The sequence below is a fragment of the Acomys minous genome (genome assembly GCF_964271855.1).
Source record: "Acomys minous genome assembly, chromosome: 4".
In the NCBI taxonomy this organism is placed as follows: domain Eukaryota; kingdom Metazoa; phylum Chordata; class Mammalia; order Rodentia; family Muridae; genus Acomys; species Acomys minous.
Window position 1 is genome coordinate 62843465 of NC_140486.1, and position 18387 is coordinate 62861851.

Here is an 18387-nt window from a genome sequence, read left to right on the forward strand (position 1 = left end):
ACTAAATGTTCAATTGCCAACATCTGGACATCTTTCTAGGATTTCTCTTGGGTGAGTACATTTAGGAAAATTAGCTTTGAAGCGTCTCAGTGTGCTGACGTGAAGCTATGGCCAGATCTCCCTCCCTCCCCCCCCAGAACCTTGGTTCTCGCATGTAAGCTGCCACCACAACTACCTAGAAGGTTTTAAAGACAGAAACTGCACTCCTCCAGTGTTTCCAGAGTTCCTATTTCAGAAGATGTGCTTCTGCATGATACTATTACTAATGGTCCAGTGTGGGAAACACTTTGGGCATCTGTATTCTCATATAGCCAAAATCACACTAGGTGTTGGGTTGCAGAGCTTCGTACTGAATCACATAGTCAAGTGAACTGTTGCCAAAACGTTAATTAGTGTAGCAGTGAAGGTACGTGTAGCTGAACCTACAGCAGAGTTAGGAAAATAAGGACCAAACCTCTGATAAATGCCTTAAATAATGGAGCAAACACAAGAAGATGAAAGATGTTCAGCAGCTCATTGTATGTGCGCACCATCCCATCTGTCCATGGTGATAACTTTCAAACGTGCCATCCCTGCACAAACGCAACGACTTCACGGTGTCAGATTTGGATATAGAGGAAGTGAACGGGGGAAAAAACTAATAGAATAAAAGAAATGAAGGAGCTGAGGATACAACTATGTGTGAAAGTGCTTGTTGAACAAAAATAAGGACCTGAGTTCAGTTCCCCCAGGAAGCCACATATAAACCTGAATGCTTTAGCAGGCATTTGTAATCCTAACACTATGGAGGCTGAGACAAACAGACTCCTGGTGTTCACCTATTCAGTGAGCTCTAGATTCAATGGGAGGCTCTGTCTCAAGAAAGACGTGTGACGGAGGATGACACCTGGCACTGGCATTGACCTCTAGCCGCCACACTTACATGTATACGCATGTGGAAATGTGCCTAGACACACACACATGCATGCACACATATAGAGAGACAAAGACAAACACACACACACACACACACAGAGAGAGAGAAAGAGAGAGAGAGACAGACAGACAGACAGAAACACATACTCAGAGAGAGAGAGAGAGAGAGAGAGAGAGAGAGAGAGAGAGAGAGAGAGAGAGAGACTGACTCAGGGTAAAAAGAACACTTTAGATAAGCTGTGAAGAACTTGAAACCACTGCCTTTCATCCATATGTAACAGTCCTAGGCTTAAGACCGGAAAAGGTTAGCGTCATAGAGCATGGAAGCCATCACTAAATCATCAGTTGCTAGAATGCATAGTCTAGATTCTCGCCTGCACAACTCTTTGGAGGGCTACAGCCCCACCCCCCCAGATCCTTTGTCCAGCTGCCCATGCACACGACTACTCCTCTGCTGCTTATAGGTATGAGCCAGATGCACACATCTCTTCCTGAAACTGTATACCACACATGAATCTGATTCCTAAAATCACAAACTCCAGCGCTGTAGTTTCTGAATTCCTCAGGACACCAGATGCTGCCAGCTCTGCTAGGGACCATCACACATGTGACCAGCCTGTCTTTGTGGTCTTGGCTGTGCTGCGGGGCTTCAGGATGAGTGAAGGGGAGGGCAGGAAGAAGGGTTTGCTCCTAGTCAGACCTGCTTTAAGGACACTCCCACCGAAGGCCCTCTTGCACACTTGGCTGTCAGGAAGGTTGGCAGCGGTAACACGTCAGCAAGGAACCCGAGTAAAAATCAAGGTTCTGGTAGTCAAAGGAAGACAGATATTTGGTGCCATCAGATGCAAAGCAGTTGCAATTCTGACCTTCCACCATAGTAAGTGCTCACATAGCAGCATCTCACTTTTTGTGAGACACAAGAGCTACCCAGAAAGGATCAATTCGGCCTCAGCCGCTGGCACTCAGATTCCAACTTAGCACCCCAGGTGGTGTTTGTGATTGAGGGGGTTGCCTGGGACCACGCTTTGAAAAGCTTCCTTGCTATTTGTCAGCCAGCTCTGTGCCACTGATTGGCGTTTGGTGGATCATCTCCTATTTAAAAACAAGTGAACAACAACAACAGCAGCAACAACAACACACTGACTTGCCTTGTTCCTCTTTAACTCTTTTATTCCCCATAATTATATCTGGCAGATGGCCATCGTCTCACTCCCCCAAATGCTTGTCCCATTGCTACAGAAAAGTCAGATCAATGAAAGGTGGGTTTTAGGAATGCAGTTAAGTCCTTCTTTGAAGGAAGGCCACAGCAAACCTCCCTGGGAGGAGGACTTAACCTGAGCCCCAGGTTGGATGTGTGCCTTTTGTGACTCCAGTGGCTAGAAACGCCAGGGTCAGCCACCGCAGTCAATCTAACAGTGAATGATTAACAGCCCAGGGCAATCTCCAATGCTTTATTCCAAGCCCTTGTTCTGCTTGCTCTTTAACACTCAGGTAAATGTCAAAAGTGCACCCAGGGATTATAGCTGACAAGGGGTAAAAAGCCTTTGCGTTGTCCTCCAAAGGTTAGGGTTCCCAGGCCCAGTTGGAAGCCCCAATCTCCAATAACCATTAATCCATTCTCTTCTGGTAGAAGCGAACATATTTATGGCTGCAGTCACTAAAGGGTGAAATAAAGATTAGTTTTTAGTTAGGAACGCAAAGCTTTTGAGATCAATACAAACTCGCTGCTGAAATCAATCTAAAGTTTGGAATTTTTAAGTAAAGATTTACTGGGCTTCCTTGTACACTTAATTTTCCAAAGGGAAAATAAGCCCAGAAATGTAACATAGTAATCAAATTGAATAAACAGCAGCCACTCTGGAAGCTGACCTGGGTTATGCACATATCAAATAAGTGTGGAAAGCAATAAAAATGCCCATAATGTAGACTGTAAATTCTCCAATAAACAGGTAAAAGCAAAACACACGTATAGATTTGCACAATAAGAATCCTAGCAGATACACTTATCTACTCAAAAAATGTAAATAATCAATAGACATTAATAATAAGATTATTCACGCACATCCTTATTACTGTGCATATGAAGTGTTTCAATTATTTGTGCTTAGACAAATACGCAGTCATTTTTTTTTTTTACAAAAGCTTGCAAAAAGATATAGACTTTTTTAAAAAAACAAAAGCTACTGTTTGGATGAAAGAGTAAGTGGACTGGAAATACATGGCTTGTTATCGTCCTCTGCCATTCATGTTTGATGCATGTTCACAATTTATTATGCAATTTCTTGAGATTTGACAAAGTAATTGTCCGGCAAACCATAGCTTTAATGACTTTTTTCCTGTTTCATATCAAAGGATGGTAGGTATTTTAGAAAGTGGCATAATAGATCAACCTCAATAAGGACCCTTCTGTTTGTTATATGTCTGTAGTTTGGAGAGATTTGGAGATTTTTCAGAGGACTATGGTTCCATATAGTAAATGTATTTCTTCAGCAAAGTGCATGAGGCTTACAGTAATCTATAACTTCAGAAATCATTTAAACTACGCTTTACAGTGGAATCGCATCTCTTCTCAGCGGAGTCTGGGGGGATGAGAGCACCCTCCCCCACCCGCAGCCTCTATAGGACACTAGAAATAGAGACACCAGAAGTAGGTTTCGTGAAAATAGAGGATAACAGGGGTACAAGTATAGATACTGCAGAATCCTTAGTTTTTGATTGGGCTGCTGTGATAAGGGCTTTGTGCTGTCTGCAATTATTAGAGTGTGAGATATCATATCACCTAATCATCCATTCTGCCAAGCTCTGCTTGGGACTTGTTCGCCTGGCAGTAGAGACAGATTCAAAGCCCTTTTGGCTACAGTGTATTCTGTCCACTCACAGCTGCTGCTCTTTTTGAAATATTTAGAAGGTACCACACACATTAGAGTCCTGGCATCTTCCTCCAACTGCTACACTTTGTGGAAAGTTACGAATCCCAAGGAAAAGCATAGGTGTATATTCTTAAATAGAATCTCACAGGTCATAGGAGATATATAATATCATTTATCTTACTAAAATTGTTACACAGTGCTAAAATGCCATTTTAACTGATGTCATTCACCAAAGATAGGTAAAGTAAATCAAGTTTTCCAAACCTCAGGTACATATTAGCTACATATAGCACCTATATGAGAAAACATACAAAGTGGTTAAATATGTATATTTGTGAGATATATATATGTATATATATATATACACACATACATATATTTCTAATAAATAAATCCCTTTTTACCAGAAGATTTATGTTACCAAGATCCACTGACACACTCTGGGGGTTGGTGTCATGGAGCCATTGGAACAGAGTGAGATGAAGTGATGGTGGCTCGCTGCCATGATGAATCTGTGAATATTGGAGCCGGGTTAGGAATTCTCATACTGGAAGAGTTTCTGGGTTTCTACAAATCAGTTTGCCATACTGAATTATGGGCCTCAGTGATTAAGTCTTATAACATCGCATGCTCTTCCAGGGCACAACACTCTACGCATTCCTTCTAAGGCTTGATCTAAGGTAGCCTGAATTGCATACCATATCCATTGAATATTTTTTTGACAAATGAATGATGAATGAATGTGTTGGAGAATCTTTATGCATCAGTACAGTTGGAATAAGAAAATCTAATTCTCCTACCCTAGCAGTGACAGGCTTACTTTCCGAGTGGCTCCAGCTAGTAAGTCAGACCCTTGCAAAGGACAAGATTTTCTAGGCCAGCCTGGGTAGAAGATGTGCAGACAGAAGGAAATGGAAAGAACCCAAGCAAGACTCTAAAGAAGAGCAACGCTCTGAAAGTACACCTTCCAGAAAGTCAAATTCACACTTCCCAAGAGAATGTTCCTGTACTGTAGAGTTCAGGAAACCTATATTCAGTCCTATTCTTTATTCCTCAAAAAAAGAAAAAAAAAAGAAAGAAAGAAAAGAAAAGAAAAGAAAAAAACCATTTACTTCCATGGGTACTTTCTAGAGACTTGATTGGCTTCTCAAAGAAGTAAATGTGGGATAGACACATGGACATAACATATTCTCCAGTACTTAATGAATTAAAAATATTAAAAAGCTAGCATTAGAGCAAGCATCACAAGAAAGGGAAAATAGCATAGGATATTAAAGGTAGCATGGGCATAAAACAGTAAACTAATTAACTACACAAATCAACAAAAATCTCCTCTCTGACTGTGTCCTCTTTGATTGCTCAAAGCTCTGTCATACCATTTCCCAGGAGAAAATAAAGCACAAATAAGTTTATTTTTCTTCCAGCATGATTCATCAATTTTCATTATTAATACTTTGGAGCATTCTTTTTATTATTTGTATTCTTAATATTTTTACTATCAATAGTCTGGAGTGTTCCTCTCAGCTTCCTATCAGTAACTTGATGTATCTGAAAATACCTTCTTTAACTTTCTCCCCATGTGAACTGTGAGACATCAAATTTTCATGGGCAAGGAAGCATCTTGAACACACGTGCCTCAAGGACTTTGCAAAAGCTACACACGGTCACTTTCTTATCTTGATGGTGTGTGTCAACAAGTCGTGACAGTGGGAAGTTAGAATACATCATTTATATGAGAGAAAAAAGGGGATGAAAGAGGAGGGGGAGAAAAGCTAAAGAAAGAAGAGGAAGAGAGGCAAGGAAGCATCCACTTGCATTTGCCTGTTAGAAAAACCAAGGAAAGTAACAAACAGTGAGATACACTAAGATAAGTATTTGAACAGCTAGAGTTAAATGGCCACAGAGAACTTCACTCAGTCTTCAACATCACAACCATATTTATCTCTATAATCGTGCTCCATACAATATCAAGACAAAATGAAAATATTCAAATTCTTATTTGTCATATTGTACTAGCCAAAGTTGAATTTTACCACAGGATTTTGATTTAAAAAAAAAAAAACAACTAACATTTACTTAATGGGTTGCATTTTTAAAAATGAAATGAGATACTCAACAGAATTCCTTATTAACTGAATACCTAAAATGTATACAAGCTTTCAGATTATATTTCTACAGCATAACACCATCCAATATAGAATTTCAATAGCTTAAATAAAATATTATGAGTATTTCATTATGGAACCAACAGTCGAGTCTGGGTGGAATAGAAAACTAAGAAAGACATAATAAAAAGAATAAAAGTAAACAGATTTTGTGAAAATGTAAAGTGTGAGATTTTTGTGCTAACAAGAAAGAAGCTAAGAGCACAGACAAGAATGTAAGATATAAACAGTTCCCCTTCAACCCAGTGTCCCCATGGACAGGATGATTTCTGTGATGGAACAATATTTGATTATTAGCCTTATAACTATCTCACTAAAAAGCTTAGATGATTGCTTTCCATTAGCTATAAAAATTATTAGCGGATATTCTGACAGAGAGATACACATCTTCATTTTTTAAGAATGAGTAAAGGAGGGGAAATATTGTCACAAATAAAAAGAAAAATTCGAGGGTGGAGAAGTTGATTAGAATAATTTGCAACTTCAGGTGATAAGTCTTTATGATAAAAGTATGTTGTCCTGGTTATGACGGAAATGTTCCATGTTTCCTAATGAGAATTCAGAATTTATCATGCCTACAGTAAAATACTCTACAGTCATTGAAAACTTTTGATATATATGAAACTTTTTTGGAAAATACATGATCTCTCTCTCTCTCTCTCTCTCTCTCTCTCTCTCTCTCTCTCTCTCGATACTGAAAGGTCTTTATTGGCCACCAGCCACCAGCAGTTTCCCAGCTACAAGCAGGGTCCTCAGGGTCTCTCTACCCCACTCCAAGGACACATGAGACACAGCCACAGTCCAGATCTCTCCTCCCAGGGGGTCCAGGTGCTTCTGGGACATATGATGCAGCAGAGGGCCCTCACAGGGACCGAGCATCATTCTTGTGGAGGAGGACAGGAGAGGGCCCCTCTTGGCACACATTAGGGAGGGTCACTCCTGAAGAGTAGAGTGGGATGAAAGGGACCCTTAAGTGGGGATGGTGCTAGTGGCAAAAAAAGATAATGATGATGATGATGATAATGATGATGATGATGTCATGGTGGTGGTTGTGGTAGTGATGATACAAACAATTACACAGGTGATGACAGTCATCTTCACATTCTTCCATCAGAACTTCCGGGCCACCTTCTGCCATGTTGTCTTGAAGTGTTCAGACATGGCTTCCAAGTCCTCTGTCTTGTTTTGGTGATGTTCCAAGTTTTCCCCTGGGGCCAAGATCCACTCCACAGTCTGGGTCATGATATCCTTGACTCCCTCCACCTCACTCTGCAGGCTCCTGACTCAGTCACTTCCAGCACCCCCGCTGGCCTCCTCCATGTCTCTGAGCACTTGGGCCTCTCAAAGCAGCCATAGCTTCACTTCCTGCTTACTCCAACTTTCTGCCCACTTCCCGCCCCTCCGACTCCAAGCTCTCCCATGATTTCTCTTAATACACTCAAAGTACTTGCACATTCTTGATCTGCTGTCTTCATATGGCTTACTTCTAAAGTGAGGACTGCAGGATTCCCTCTGGCCTCAGGCTACCAGGTTATTTTCAGGAGTGAATGGATGCACTTTCCCCTCCCCCACAGCCTAAACTTCGAGCTTATTTTACAAGGAAAGTCCCCAACTAATGATTGGGGACTATTTGTTTTAGCCACTTCTCTTCAGTTCACCCCAACAGAGTAGTTAGATGAAAGTAATGCTCTACATAGTCTCACATAAAGAGAAACTGAGACAAGGCCTGAAACAGAAAAAAAATGATGTGTATAGAGTTCCAAGAGGTGTGAGAGTCAGGAGCCAGAAGGCGCCATATCCTCTCTCACCTTGGTCAGTGGAATGACAACAGAGTGCTTTTTAGGGTCAGGAACAAGCTCAGCTTCCCACCACTAATAACAAATATTCTTAATTTTTAAAAAGCATGATTATCTAAGACAAATATGAGCCATCTCTGTTGTCAAAGGCAAAGGAGAGGTGGTTTTAAAGCATGTGCTAAACATATAAAGCATATAGTATTGAAGAACAGAGGGGAAATAGTGATACATTTGTTAAAGTGATCGGTCACCCTTGGAATAGAATCATAAACTACTGCTGCTCAAGGAAAAGCGGATGTCTGTTATCTGCCACCTAGTAATTGTTGAACACAGGGCAAAAATGAAATAAAGGGAACACTAAGACAGGCCACCTTAGCTGTGCCTGTTTGTTGTTGTTGTTGTTGTTGTTGTTGTTGCTGCTGCTGCTGCTGCTGGTGTTTTCTTCGGCAATCACTCATATGGCACTCTGTAAGAAAGCGTCTGTTCCACACAACACATCTCTGCAGAAGCCCAACACCAGGAAGGCTTGTGAGGTAGCACTGTGATGTCCTCTTCTAGGGGGAGTTTAAATGCTAAAATTACACAATGCGCAGCGAAAACTCAAACCTGGGGTTCCCTTACCAGAAACCATCTCAGAGCTCAGCACTGAGCTATATCTTAGTATCTCCATAGAAATAACTGCTCTCCCAAACCACAGAGAGCTTGCTGAGGGACTGAAGCATCCTTGAATGTCCCGCCCAGCTCCTCTCCATGTGCTGTAAGCTCAAGGTTCATGAGCTCCTAGACCTTCCTTAACAGTCAGACAACAGGTCAATATAGTCAAGCATTTGGCGAACACCTCTCTGGTCAGATGCCCTAAGCAATCGCTTTAACTGTAAAATGTTACAGACATGCTATTTTTTTTTTAAATAAACTTGAAAACTCACTTTAAATAATCCAGTAATATGTTTATTGAACAACTATTTTGCATATAATACAGAGTTGTGAACTCTGGAAGGCTTTTGACAACCACAGTGCTCTCTTCTGAAAATTGTAGTTTACCTATGATAGTACTATAAATTTCCCTAAGTAAGAAACTAACAGGTAAGTAAACAATAATTTATAAAAATACATAGATAATAAGAATTAAGAAGTTAGAGACCTGCTTTTCTCTGCTACACCAGTTTCTTATATGTACATTAATTATTAATTTTAGTTATTCATTTATGTCTCTCACTTCCCTATATGTTTCCTCCATTAGAATATTAGGCCCTTGAGATCAAGAATCAATTTTACTCATTATTCTATACTCAATATTTGGTATGTAAAAAACCTCAATATGTATTTTGATGGGTGAAAGACAAAAAGAAAGAATAAGTAATGAATATTCATGGCAGGTCATGTCCAGTGTAGCAGATTGCCTAACTTACCAAATCAGGATGCATTGGCTGGAATCTCAAATCTACCTTTGAAAACAGAAGATACTGAATTTTTGTCAGGTTCTTTCAGAAAGATTCTGCTTTCTCCATCTTAAATTATCATCATTAGAATGATAATGGTAACTGTCCTTATCAGCTGATCTCACTAAGGAACCAATCACCCCAAACACTAATGACTTGAAACAGCATGGGTCTATTTAGCTGAGGGTTATGTGGATAAACAACCCAGCCTGTCCTAAGTTTGCTGTCTTACCCTGGCTCTTTTGCACGTTTGAGTTCAGTTACCTCATAAGCTGAAGAATGCCTGACCCGCGTAGAGTCTCACCTCCCAGCCAGGCTAGCCTGGGCTTTTTCACACGGCATCTTTTTAGAGATGAAGTGTTGAACTACGGTGAGTCTTAAAAGCATATAATGTCTCCTAAGGCCTAGCCTCAGAATCAGCAGGAAGTCATTTCTGGCACGTTTCATTGTTCTAAGCAACTAGCGGAGGTAGCTCACCGTCAAGGAGTGGGAAAGAGGTCCGGTCCTGATGGAGACGGCAGGGGATGCTTTAGCAATCTACCAAACAACTCAGAATTAGCAAGAGAACTAAGAAACCAGAACATCTGAAAGGTTTATAACAGGGTTCACCACGCAGATCACAAACTCAATAAGCAATACTGATTATTACCGCTTGAAGCCGCCTTCCAAAAGGGAGCTGGCTGAGGGTTTTGCTTGTAGAACTCAAACCTTTTCTAAGAACAAAACCTAACCTAACCATAAGTGCTTTATGCATGCGTCTAGTGTGTCCAAAGAGCAGCTACCAGTGAGCTGGGTGCCCAGAGGAGCAAGAACCGCATGCATACCTGGAACCTAGGATGTTGAGAGCCAAGTCCAAGTCCTTGGAGCAACAGTAAGCCTTTGGTTTTGATGAAATTCTAGCCGACAGCACCTTTGTTTTTTACTGCTGTCTCCAGGAGCTCTTTGTTCTCCAGCAAACCTCATGCTGCTGGCGACTTTGGGATAGCTCAGCCCATGTCTAACCAAGGTTTAAAATGGAAAAGCCTCTAGAGTTATGAGTTGTGTTTGGTTTCTCCATTCTGTCATTTTGAGGGAACCGTGTGGCCCTTCCTTTACTGAATTTTAGTCCAACTGCATCGTGGAATCTTCATTTCTCCATTTTGGCATCCATTCCACATGGCAGCAATCTCAAGAATCAAATCTCAGGAAGAAGTATTCACTACTAAAAGAAAACAGAGGCCAGGCTCTGATGTTTATACAATTTGGAAATCTGAATTATAAAAGTTAAGAGGCAGAAACTAGTTTCAGCATAGCAACCCCTCATCTTGGCATCCGAGCAAGCCTAGAATCGCTTTACAGATATTCCTAATCCATCCAGGCCAATAAAGTGGCCATGGGTAACTGGAGCTCCCATAAGCCTGGATCTCGGCCACTTCAAAAACTGGCCAGAGCACACGGAGCTGATGACTGCTCTCTTAGACAGCCAGTGTGGTTATTTCAGGATCTTCCCACTGTACATACTTTAATGCACATTCTCTGATAAATACTTTTGATAATTCTGCCAAAGTATAAAGACTGCTTAGATTATATGACTACATGATTGTATGTTGTTGTTATTGTTGTTTTTTCACAGACAAGCCTTGCTCCTCTTCTGCCATGCGAAATCTACCCTGCTGAGTGCTCTTGAAGAGTCACGTCCTTCCTGCCATTTTAAAAACAATAGTGGCAGAGTAGCAAGCTGCTGATAGTGCTCAGCAGGATAGATCAAACACACAGATGCAATTTCTGTATGTTGAACAGTGAAGTAGGATAAAATTCAAATACTTACGATCGCTTAGTAGCTACCATCTGATTGCTGTAAATTGAATCTTTCATAACAGGATTTATTGTAAATAGAGTCATCACATTTGTGGGCCCAGCAAACATTACAGTTAAAGCCTATGCAAGATATTAGAGGTACGAGCTCTACATGACACACATGTTCACTTGTGCACAGATTCTGAGGGGATTTTTGTTTTGATATTCTTGATTGCTTGCAGAATAGCCATAGTCCTCATCATTTTTCCTCTGAAAGTTCAAACATGATTGCATTTGGTAACTTTATGATGCAGAAGAAAATGTACCGAGCACGTCATCTCAACACACACTTCACCATGAGAAGTTCCCACCTCTACTTTTTCCCTCTTTCGGCTAGATGTTAGGTAACAAAAATCACAGGTAGATGAACATTCTTAAAACGTGTTCTTTATATTGTTGGGAAGCACTAAAACTCTAATATTCATAATTAGAGACATGTATAAAGTAACAAAAAAGAAAGAAAAGAATTAAGAAAGGAAATTCAGAACAGAATTGAATCCCTACAAAGTATGTGTTGGCTCCATTGGGATACAAAGAGAAGGTCGTGGTTTAAGTGCTCTTGTCACTATTCATCATTGGGTTGGGTTCCAAGTGCCTACTGGAAGTCCATAAAAGACCCTGAGGCTACATAGGTGAGCATGCACTTTGCATGCATGAGAGTTTGGTTAACACTCTGCATACTCAGTACCTTTAACTCCTAATGACATAGAACCCACAAAAGGCACCGTGTTACAGTCATGCTGTCTTCCCTTGCAAGACCCCTATAAGGGAAGTTCAAAAATGAAAAGAATTTTAGAAATAGTAGGACCAGGTAACTCGAATCTGTTTTCATTCTTTCCTTGCTCTTTTGGAATAGTAACAACAACAACAACAACAACAACAACAAAAAGAACCCGTCTTGTGTCTTGCTATGTATTCAGTTTTGCTAGTAAGTGTGCAAGGAGAATGGAGGACCTCAATTGGACATGAATAAAGGAGGCTTACTCACAAATAACCCAGGAACCTGGACAGCAAAGGGCCCTTGTAAGAGCTTTGGTTTCATTCCCCTTCATTAATTTGAGTAAATATCCCGTGTGCATGTTAATGTTATCATTCTAGCTGGGAAATTCCCTATTTCTAAACCTCAAAATTTTTCAGCTTTCTCCTCCGTCACTCCCCTTAAGCAGGTGTCTTTCCATCTCTCAAAAATCAAATGGGGGGGGGCTTGTAAAAAGACAACCCTTGGGTGATTTTAGTAAATTTACTAACCAAAGCACATTAGAGTGAATCATACTCTTATACTTATTGACAAACAAAACTCAAGTTAATTCATGTCTAGCTTTCTTATATAGTCATTTTATTCAAGGACATAGCTTTCTGTTTCTGCCACCCCCATAGTGTGTGTGTATGTGAGTGTGTGTGTGTGTGTGTGTGTGTGTGTGTGTGTGTGTGAGAGAGAGAGAGAGGGGGGGGGGAGGGAGGGAGAGAGGGGAAGGGAGTCCGTGGACACCTCCAACTCCCATTGGCAGCCTACATGAGGGTACCATGCATCATACATCTGAAGAACATGTCCTCTACCAAACTGCACATGTCTTTCTGGTGGAGCTAAAGTCCTAAGATCACGCTGAGGTCCATTCTGAATGCTAAGCAGGGTCACCAATGTGATCTCTATCAGATGGCCCTTATTTATCAAGTGAACTCCAGAGTTGAAAGGTTATATCTGTGACATCGCAGCTGGGCCCCCCTAACAGTTCATTCTAGCTCCTGCAAACCAAAGACTCTTAATTGAAATACAAATCTGACAATATGATAATGTTTAAATAAAAATGTGGTTTCTGTGCTCTTCTATGTCAAAAGCTGACAGAGAACTTCAGAAAAGGTTGTTTAACCAGACACAAATAATAAGAGAAAAAAATATGTTTTGTAACCAGATCATAAACCTTGTACAGCACAGAGAGAAAAGGCAAGGAACTGCCCTCTGTTTTACCAGCTCCTCTCCCCCCCCCCCCCCTGGTGTGTGTTCTCCTGTCCTCAGCCCTCCTAGGCAAGGACTGGTATCTTCCAAGTCAGCCCCACACCCTAGATACCAAGACAGGGTAATATGGTATCCTAGCATACTTTGAAATCAGACAGCTTCTGCATTTGAGAGTGTGAGGGGGGCTTGGGTGGGGGAGGAAAAACCCAGCATACCGATGTTGTGGAAGCTGCAAACAACAGCATATACACAGACACAAAAAAAGTTTGCATATTGCACAGAGCGCTTGAAGATCATAAATCTATGCATGAGAAAGATGTAGTGGAAATTTTGGGGGGGATTAGAGTTTATTTTTGTCATCTCTGTGAGACAGCTACTCATTCATCCAGATCACAGCTAAGAAAAAAGCTGGTCACAGAAATTAGCAGTTTCAGCTCAGCAGAGAAGTCGCCAGCCTGTGAAGGCAGAGAGAAATTGACTAATTAGCAATGCGCACTAAAACTTGACGGTTCTTTATAGAGAGAAGAGAAGAGAGAGGGAGAGAGAGGGAGAGGGAGGGAGGGGGGGCTCGCTTTTTCCCCTTCTTTCTTCCAAAGATGTTTGAAATCGCAGTCATTTACGCTCGACAATTTTTACAATAGCCTTGAGCCATAATTTTGCGAGTCTCTCCAGCATCCATCCCCCTGTATGGTCTCTCTCTACTGGCCAAGCACGACCATTTCTCTCCCCAACCGTGGATTTCCTATTACTCTCGTTACGACTCACTGAGCCCCAGGCCCAAGGATAATGATGTGTTGTTTCTTGGTAGCATAATTTGTCACACGTACATTTTTTCTTCTTCTTCTCTTGCAGAAAGCTCTGCTCCCTCTCTCTCTCTCTCTCTCTCTCTCTCTCTCTCCCTCTCTCCTCTCTCTCCCTCTCTCTTTCTCTCTTTTCTCCCTCTCCTATATTTTCTTGCCGTTGCTAATTCATGGTGATCAAATGATGTACGACAAAATAAATTGTACAGAGTGACGGCCTGGAGTTGGGATCCAGAAGGTGTGCTCCCCTCCCAAGGAGAGAGCAAACCTTTAAAAAGGAAGGACAATTGATTTTGGGGGGAGCTTAAGTGAGCCCTGACTTTGCAGCTGGCTGACAGCAGGTAAGTTTCTGGCCTTGGGTTTGCCTTGCCTATATTTTCCTTGTCTTTTGGGTTGTTGGGGGGGGGCTTATGGGGGGCTCGTGTGGCAAACGCTTATAAAGAATAAAACTCCCATTGCAAAAAATAAGCAGACTGGGGGGTGGAAGGAAAGAGGGAGAACAAGAAGGAAAAAGACTAGGAAAAGATGGGGGGGGGCTAGACAACGAAGCGGGGAGAGCAAGAGAGAGGCTGGCCAGGGCCACTTTCAGGGAGGACTCAGATGCCCCCCCCCCCAACACACACAAGCTTTGGGAGGCAGGGGGTTTGTTGCGGGGGAGGGAGGTCAGGGTCCACCTGGAACCGGATGGGAAAGTGAGTGGAGAGGAGCCCAGTCTCGTAGGAATGAGAAGCCGGCAATCCTGGAGCAGCGCCGGGCAGGGCAGAGTGCGCCGCAGCGGAAGGGGCAGGTCCGGCGGGTCCCTCGGAGCCGGGCGGCGGCGGCGGCCGTGGTCCAGGCGGGCGCGCGGGCGGGACGCGGACGACGGGATGCGGGCAGAGGGTCCCTTCCTGTTTAGCCCTGAAAGGTGCAATTACAGATTAAGGACTTGGCGTATAGATTTCACCTGGCATCCCCCTCCCCGGCCTCCTAGCACCTAGAAGCGGGCAGCTCAGACTTTTTACAGAACTACTTCCAGGGCTGGGGGAGTGGGGGTTTCGAGTGGGGGACTTCTGGAAGCTGAACCCCGGGTGTTGAAGGGATGCTGTGCTTACCCAGGATTGTTCTGGGTGCGGAGCAGAGACCCCCCCCGGACTGGACCGCACCTCCACCCCCACCCCCCCACCCCGGCCGCTACCCCTCCCCCAACACCTGCCTTCTAACTTGAACTTCTAACAGTTCCTCCTGTTAAAGCGACTGCTCCCCGTACTCTAAAGGGAGGGCGTCCGGTCCACACTAATCCCTCCTAGCCTCTAGTCTCTTGCTCAAAATCCAGCCTGGCACCCCAACTTGCCCCCAGTCATCCTCGGTGCCTCCCCGCACTGGAAGGGGAACTAGATGACTGAACTTCCGTGCTCTGAAATAGCAAAGGTGCTGGAAGAAGGGGGCCAGGGGTGGGGTGAGTAGGGTGGGTGGAAGGATTCTCTGGCCAGATTTAAAGGCGTCTCTGGAAAATTAGCAAAACGGGGTGGTGGCAAGGGAAGCCAACAGTTTGCGAAGCGGGGAAGCGGGCAGGGCCGGGGTGAGGGAAATGAGCTAGAATTGATAAGGACAGCTCCCGCCTCTGCCGAGTCCACTGAGCGGGTCCCCATCGCGCTCCGCTGCACTTCCCCGGGAGAAGAAAGGGCTTTATCTCCTCCCTCAGACTGTGAGCCTAGGACTTTTTCGGGGCAACGCGGATAATCGAAGGGAACCCCTAGCTTTTAGAGAGCTAAGAATCGCCCACCCGCACGCCTGTTCTACCCTCCTTTTCTCACCCCCGCCGCCCCCCCAAACTGGGCCAACTAAGAAAAGCAAAGCTTCCAGCACCAGTTGACCTGGAATCGCCGCCGTCGGTCGCCTCAGAGCTCTCGGGGCACCCCCTGACTTCCCACTCCGGGCCTTTCCCTTCATCCAGCCGGGCATGGACACGAGCCCACGAGGTGTCACGGCCTCAGCCTCCACTTTTGCCGCTGCTGCTGTCACCGCTGTCGCTGCTAAGAGAGGAGCCTGGGTGCTTTTAGGAAAGTGAGGGGCGAAGTGTGTAAGAGGTAGCAGGGGGCAGAACCGGAGTCCCGACCACAGACAAGGACCCTTCTGGGGACGCTCGGGACCCGGAGCCGTCACACCTCCCTCTTTGGGTCGGATCCTGAGCGCAAGGGGAGGGAGCCAAGCAGGGCCTTAATTGTTGTTCCTCTCTCCCCTCCACACCCTTCCCCACCCCGGTCACACCCCACCCCCCTACACCACCCCACTCCCCCTCCCATCCCCCACCCCTGTCTGCCAGGTTGGAGGAGGGTTTAAAGCCAGGTGCGCGGAGTCAGCTCGCCATGTCCAGATCCGGGGACAGGACCTCCACCTTCGACCCCAGCCACAGTGACAACCTGCTGCACGGCCTCAACCTGCTGTGGAGGAAGCAGCTATTTTGCGACGTGACCCTGACGGCCCAAGGCCAACAGTTCCACTGCCACAAGGCCGTGCTGGCCTCCTGCTCGCAGTACTTCCGATCACTCTTCTCCAGCCACCCCCCTCTCGGGGGAGGGGTCGGCGGCCAGGACGGCCTGGGGGCCCCCAAGGACCAGCAGCAGCAGCAACCACAGCAGCAGTCTACACAGCAGCAGCAGCAGCAGCAGCCGCCGCCACAGGAGGAGCCCGGGACTCCTTCCTCCTCCCCCGACGACAAGCTGCTGACCAGTCCCCGAGCCATCAACAATCTAGTGCTGCAGGGCTGCTCGTCCATCGGGCTGCGCCTAGTGCTTGAATACCTCTACACGGCCAACGTGACCCTCTCCCTGGACACCGTGGAGGAGGTGCTTTCGGTCAGCAAGATCCTGCACATCCCTCAGGTCACCAAGCTCTGCGTTCAGTTCCTCAACGACCAGATCTCGGTGCAGAACTACAAGCAGGTGTGCAAGATCGCCGCACTGCACGGCCTGGAGGAGACCAAGAAGCTGGCCAACAAGTACCTGGTAGAGGATGTGCTGTTGCTTAACTTCGAGGAGATGCGCGCCCTGCTGGACTCGCTGCCACCCCCCGTGGAGTCGGAGCTGGCACTTTTCCAAATGTCCGTGCTGTGGCTGGAGCACGACCGTGAGACCCGCATGCAGTACGCTCCAGACCTCATGAAGCGCCTCCGCTTCGCTCTCATCCCTGCCCCGGAGCTGGTGGAGCGGGTCCAGTCGGTGGATTTCATGCGCACCGACCCGGTCTGCCAGAAGCTGCTGCTGGATGCCATGAACTACCACCTGATGCCCTTCAGGCAGCACTGCAGGCAGAGCCTGGCCAGCAGGTAGGAGACAACAAAGAGGAAGGCGGGGTGGGATTGGGGGGTGGGGTGGGGGAGAGGCCGGAGGGAGGGGAGGGGGCAGGGAGGAGGGGAGAACTGGGTGGGCTGGGCGGGAGGCTCCTGCACACTGAAAAATCATCTCAAACAATTCAGCTGGTGTGGGGAAAGTTGATATCAGAGTGTCAGAAGGGGCAACAGGGACCTGGCCTAACAGCATCCCTGAGCGCTTGGATGCCCCGGTTCCCAAAACCTCAGGGCAGGAAATATTGATGATTTTAGACTCAGGTTGAAACTGAACAAGTAGGTGGGGGTGGGGGGGCAAAGGCCTAGGCAGTTTAGAAGAGCACCTCTGGGCACCTTTGTCAGTCAGATCTCACTCCGCCCCTCAAGGAGGACTTGTTCAAGGAGATGAGTCTGTGGTAGTGCCAACCTTTCTCTTTCCTGTTGTAGGCCAGGAGGGACTGTCATACAGTGCCAGCAGAAGAGAAGAACTCCATAGTTTTTCTGTCATGCACTCAAGTTTTTATTGTTTGGGTTCTGTTCTGTAACTGAGGTCTGCTCTTTTTGTAGCCTGGAACTCCCAAAAGGCTTTGTCTAATCCTACAAGATGGGCATCCTGTGGCCGATCAAACTTTTCTACCATGCAGAAAACCCTTTCTTTTCACTTTTTAAAGGAGAGAAAAGCTACCCATTTCAGGGTGGCGGGGTGAATCTTGCCTGCTAACTTCTGCCTGTTGGGAGTCCAGAAGGGCTGGAAGCAGAGTCGTGTACCTCCAGGTGGTCTGTGAACATAGAAGGAGTCAGGGAGAAGTTAGGGCACTGTTGATGCTGTCTGCCGCTGCCGTTTACAAAGTGTCTGTCTGTGTTGCAAACAGTATTTCATGTCCAAAGGAAGAGAGAAATGATGCTTTTGTAAAATGCCCCAGAGATGAAAAGGCTGCAGAAACTGACAATCACGTTTGATTGGCTCCAATGTAGAAACCCTTTTAAAGGGGCCCTAGCAAAGGGTTCCTGTCTAATTTTTTTTTTTTTAAGAAGAGGCATGCTATTCCCTCCTTTCCATCTTTCCATGATTAAGCATCTGGGTTTCAGATGCCAGGCTACTGACACCAGCCTAAACTTCCAAGTGTTACATGACAAAAGGACATGGCTTGAAAATCAGCCAAGGCATAGTCCCATACAGAATGACGCCTGGAGCATGCGGACCACTCCAGGCAACCGTAGGAGAGTAGATACTTGGATTTTTTCCCCCATAATGTTTCTACTCATGTGAGGTAACAGAAATTTAAAGGCATTTAACATTATCTACAG

The 18387-nt window shown here is 45.0% G+C and overlaps 1 protein-coding gene across 1 annotated transcript in view; it reads left to right on the plus strand.

Annotated features, from left to right (window-relative positions):
* The first annotated feature begins 14384 nt into the window (after nucleotides 1-14384).
* Nucleotides 14385-18387, plus strand: part of KLHL14 (kelch like family member 14) — a 102792-nt gene continuing 98789 nt past the window's right edge. Inside the window, exons 1-2 of the mRNA XM_084780439.1 lie at nucleotides 14385-14679; nucleotides 16078-17079. Of these exons, the coding sequence (XP_084636565.1) occupies nucleotides 14498-14679; nucleotides 16078-17079 (1184 nt within the window). The 5' untranslated portion in view covers nucleotides 14385-14497. The remainder of the gene's footprint in view (nucleotides 14680-16077; nucleotides 17080-18387) is intronic.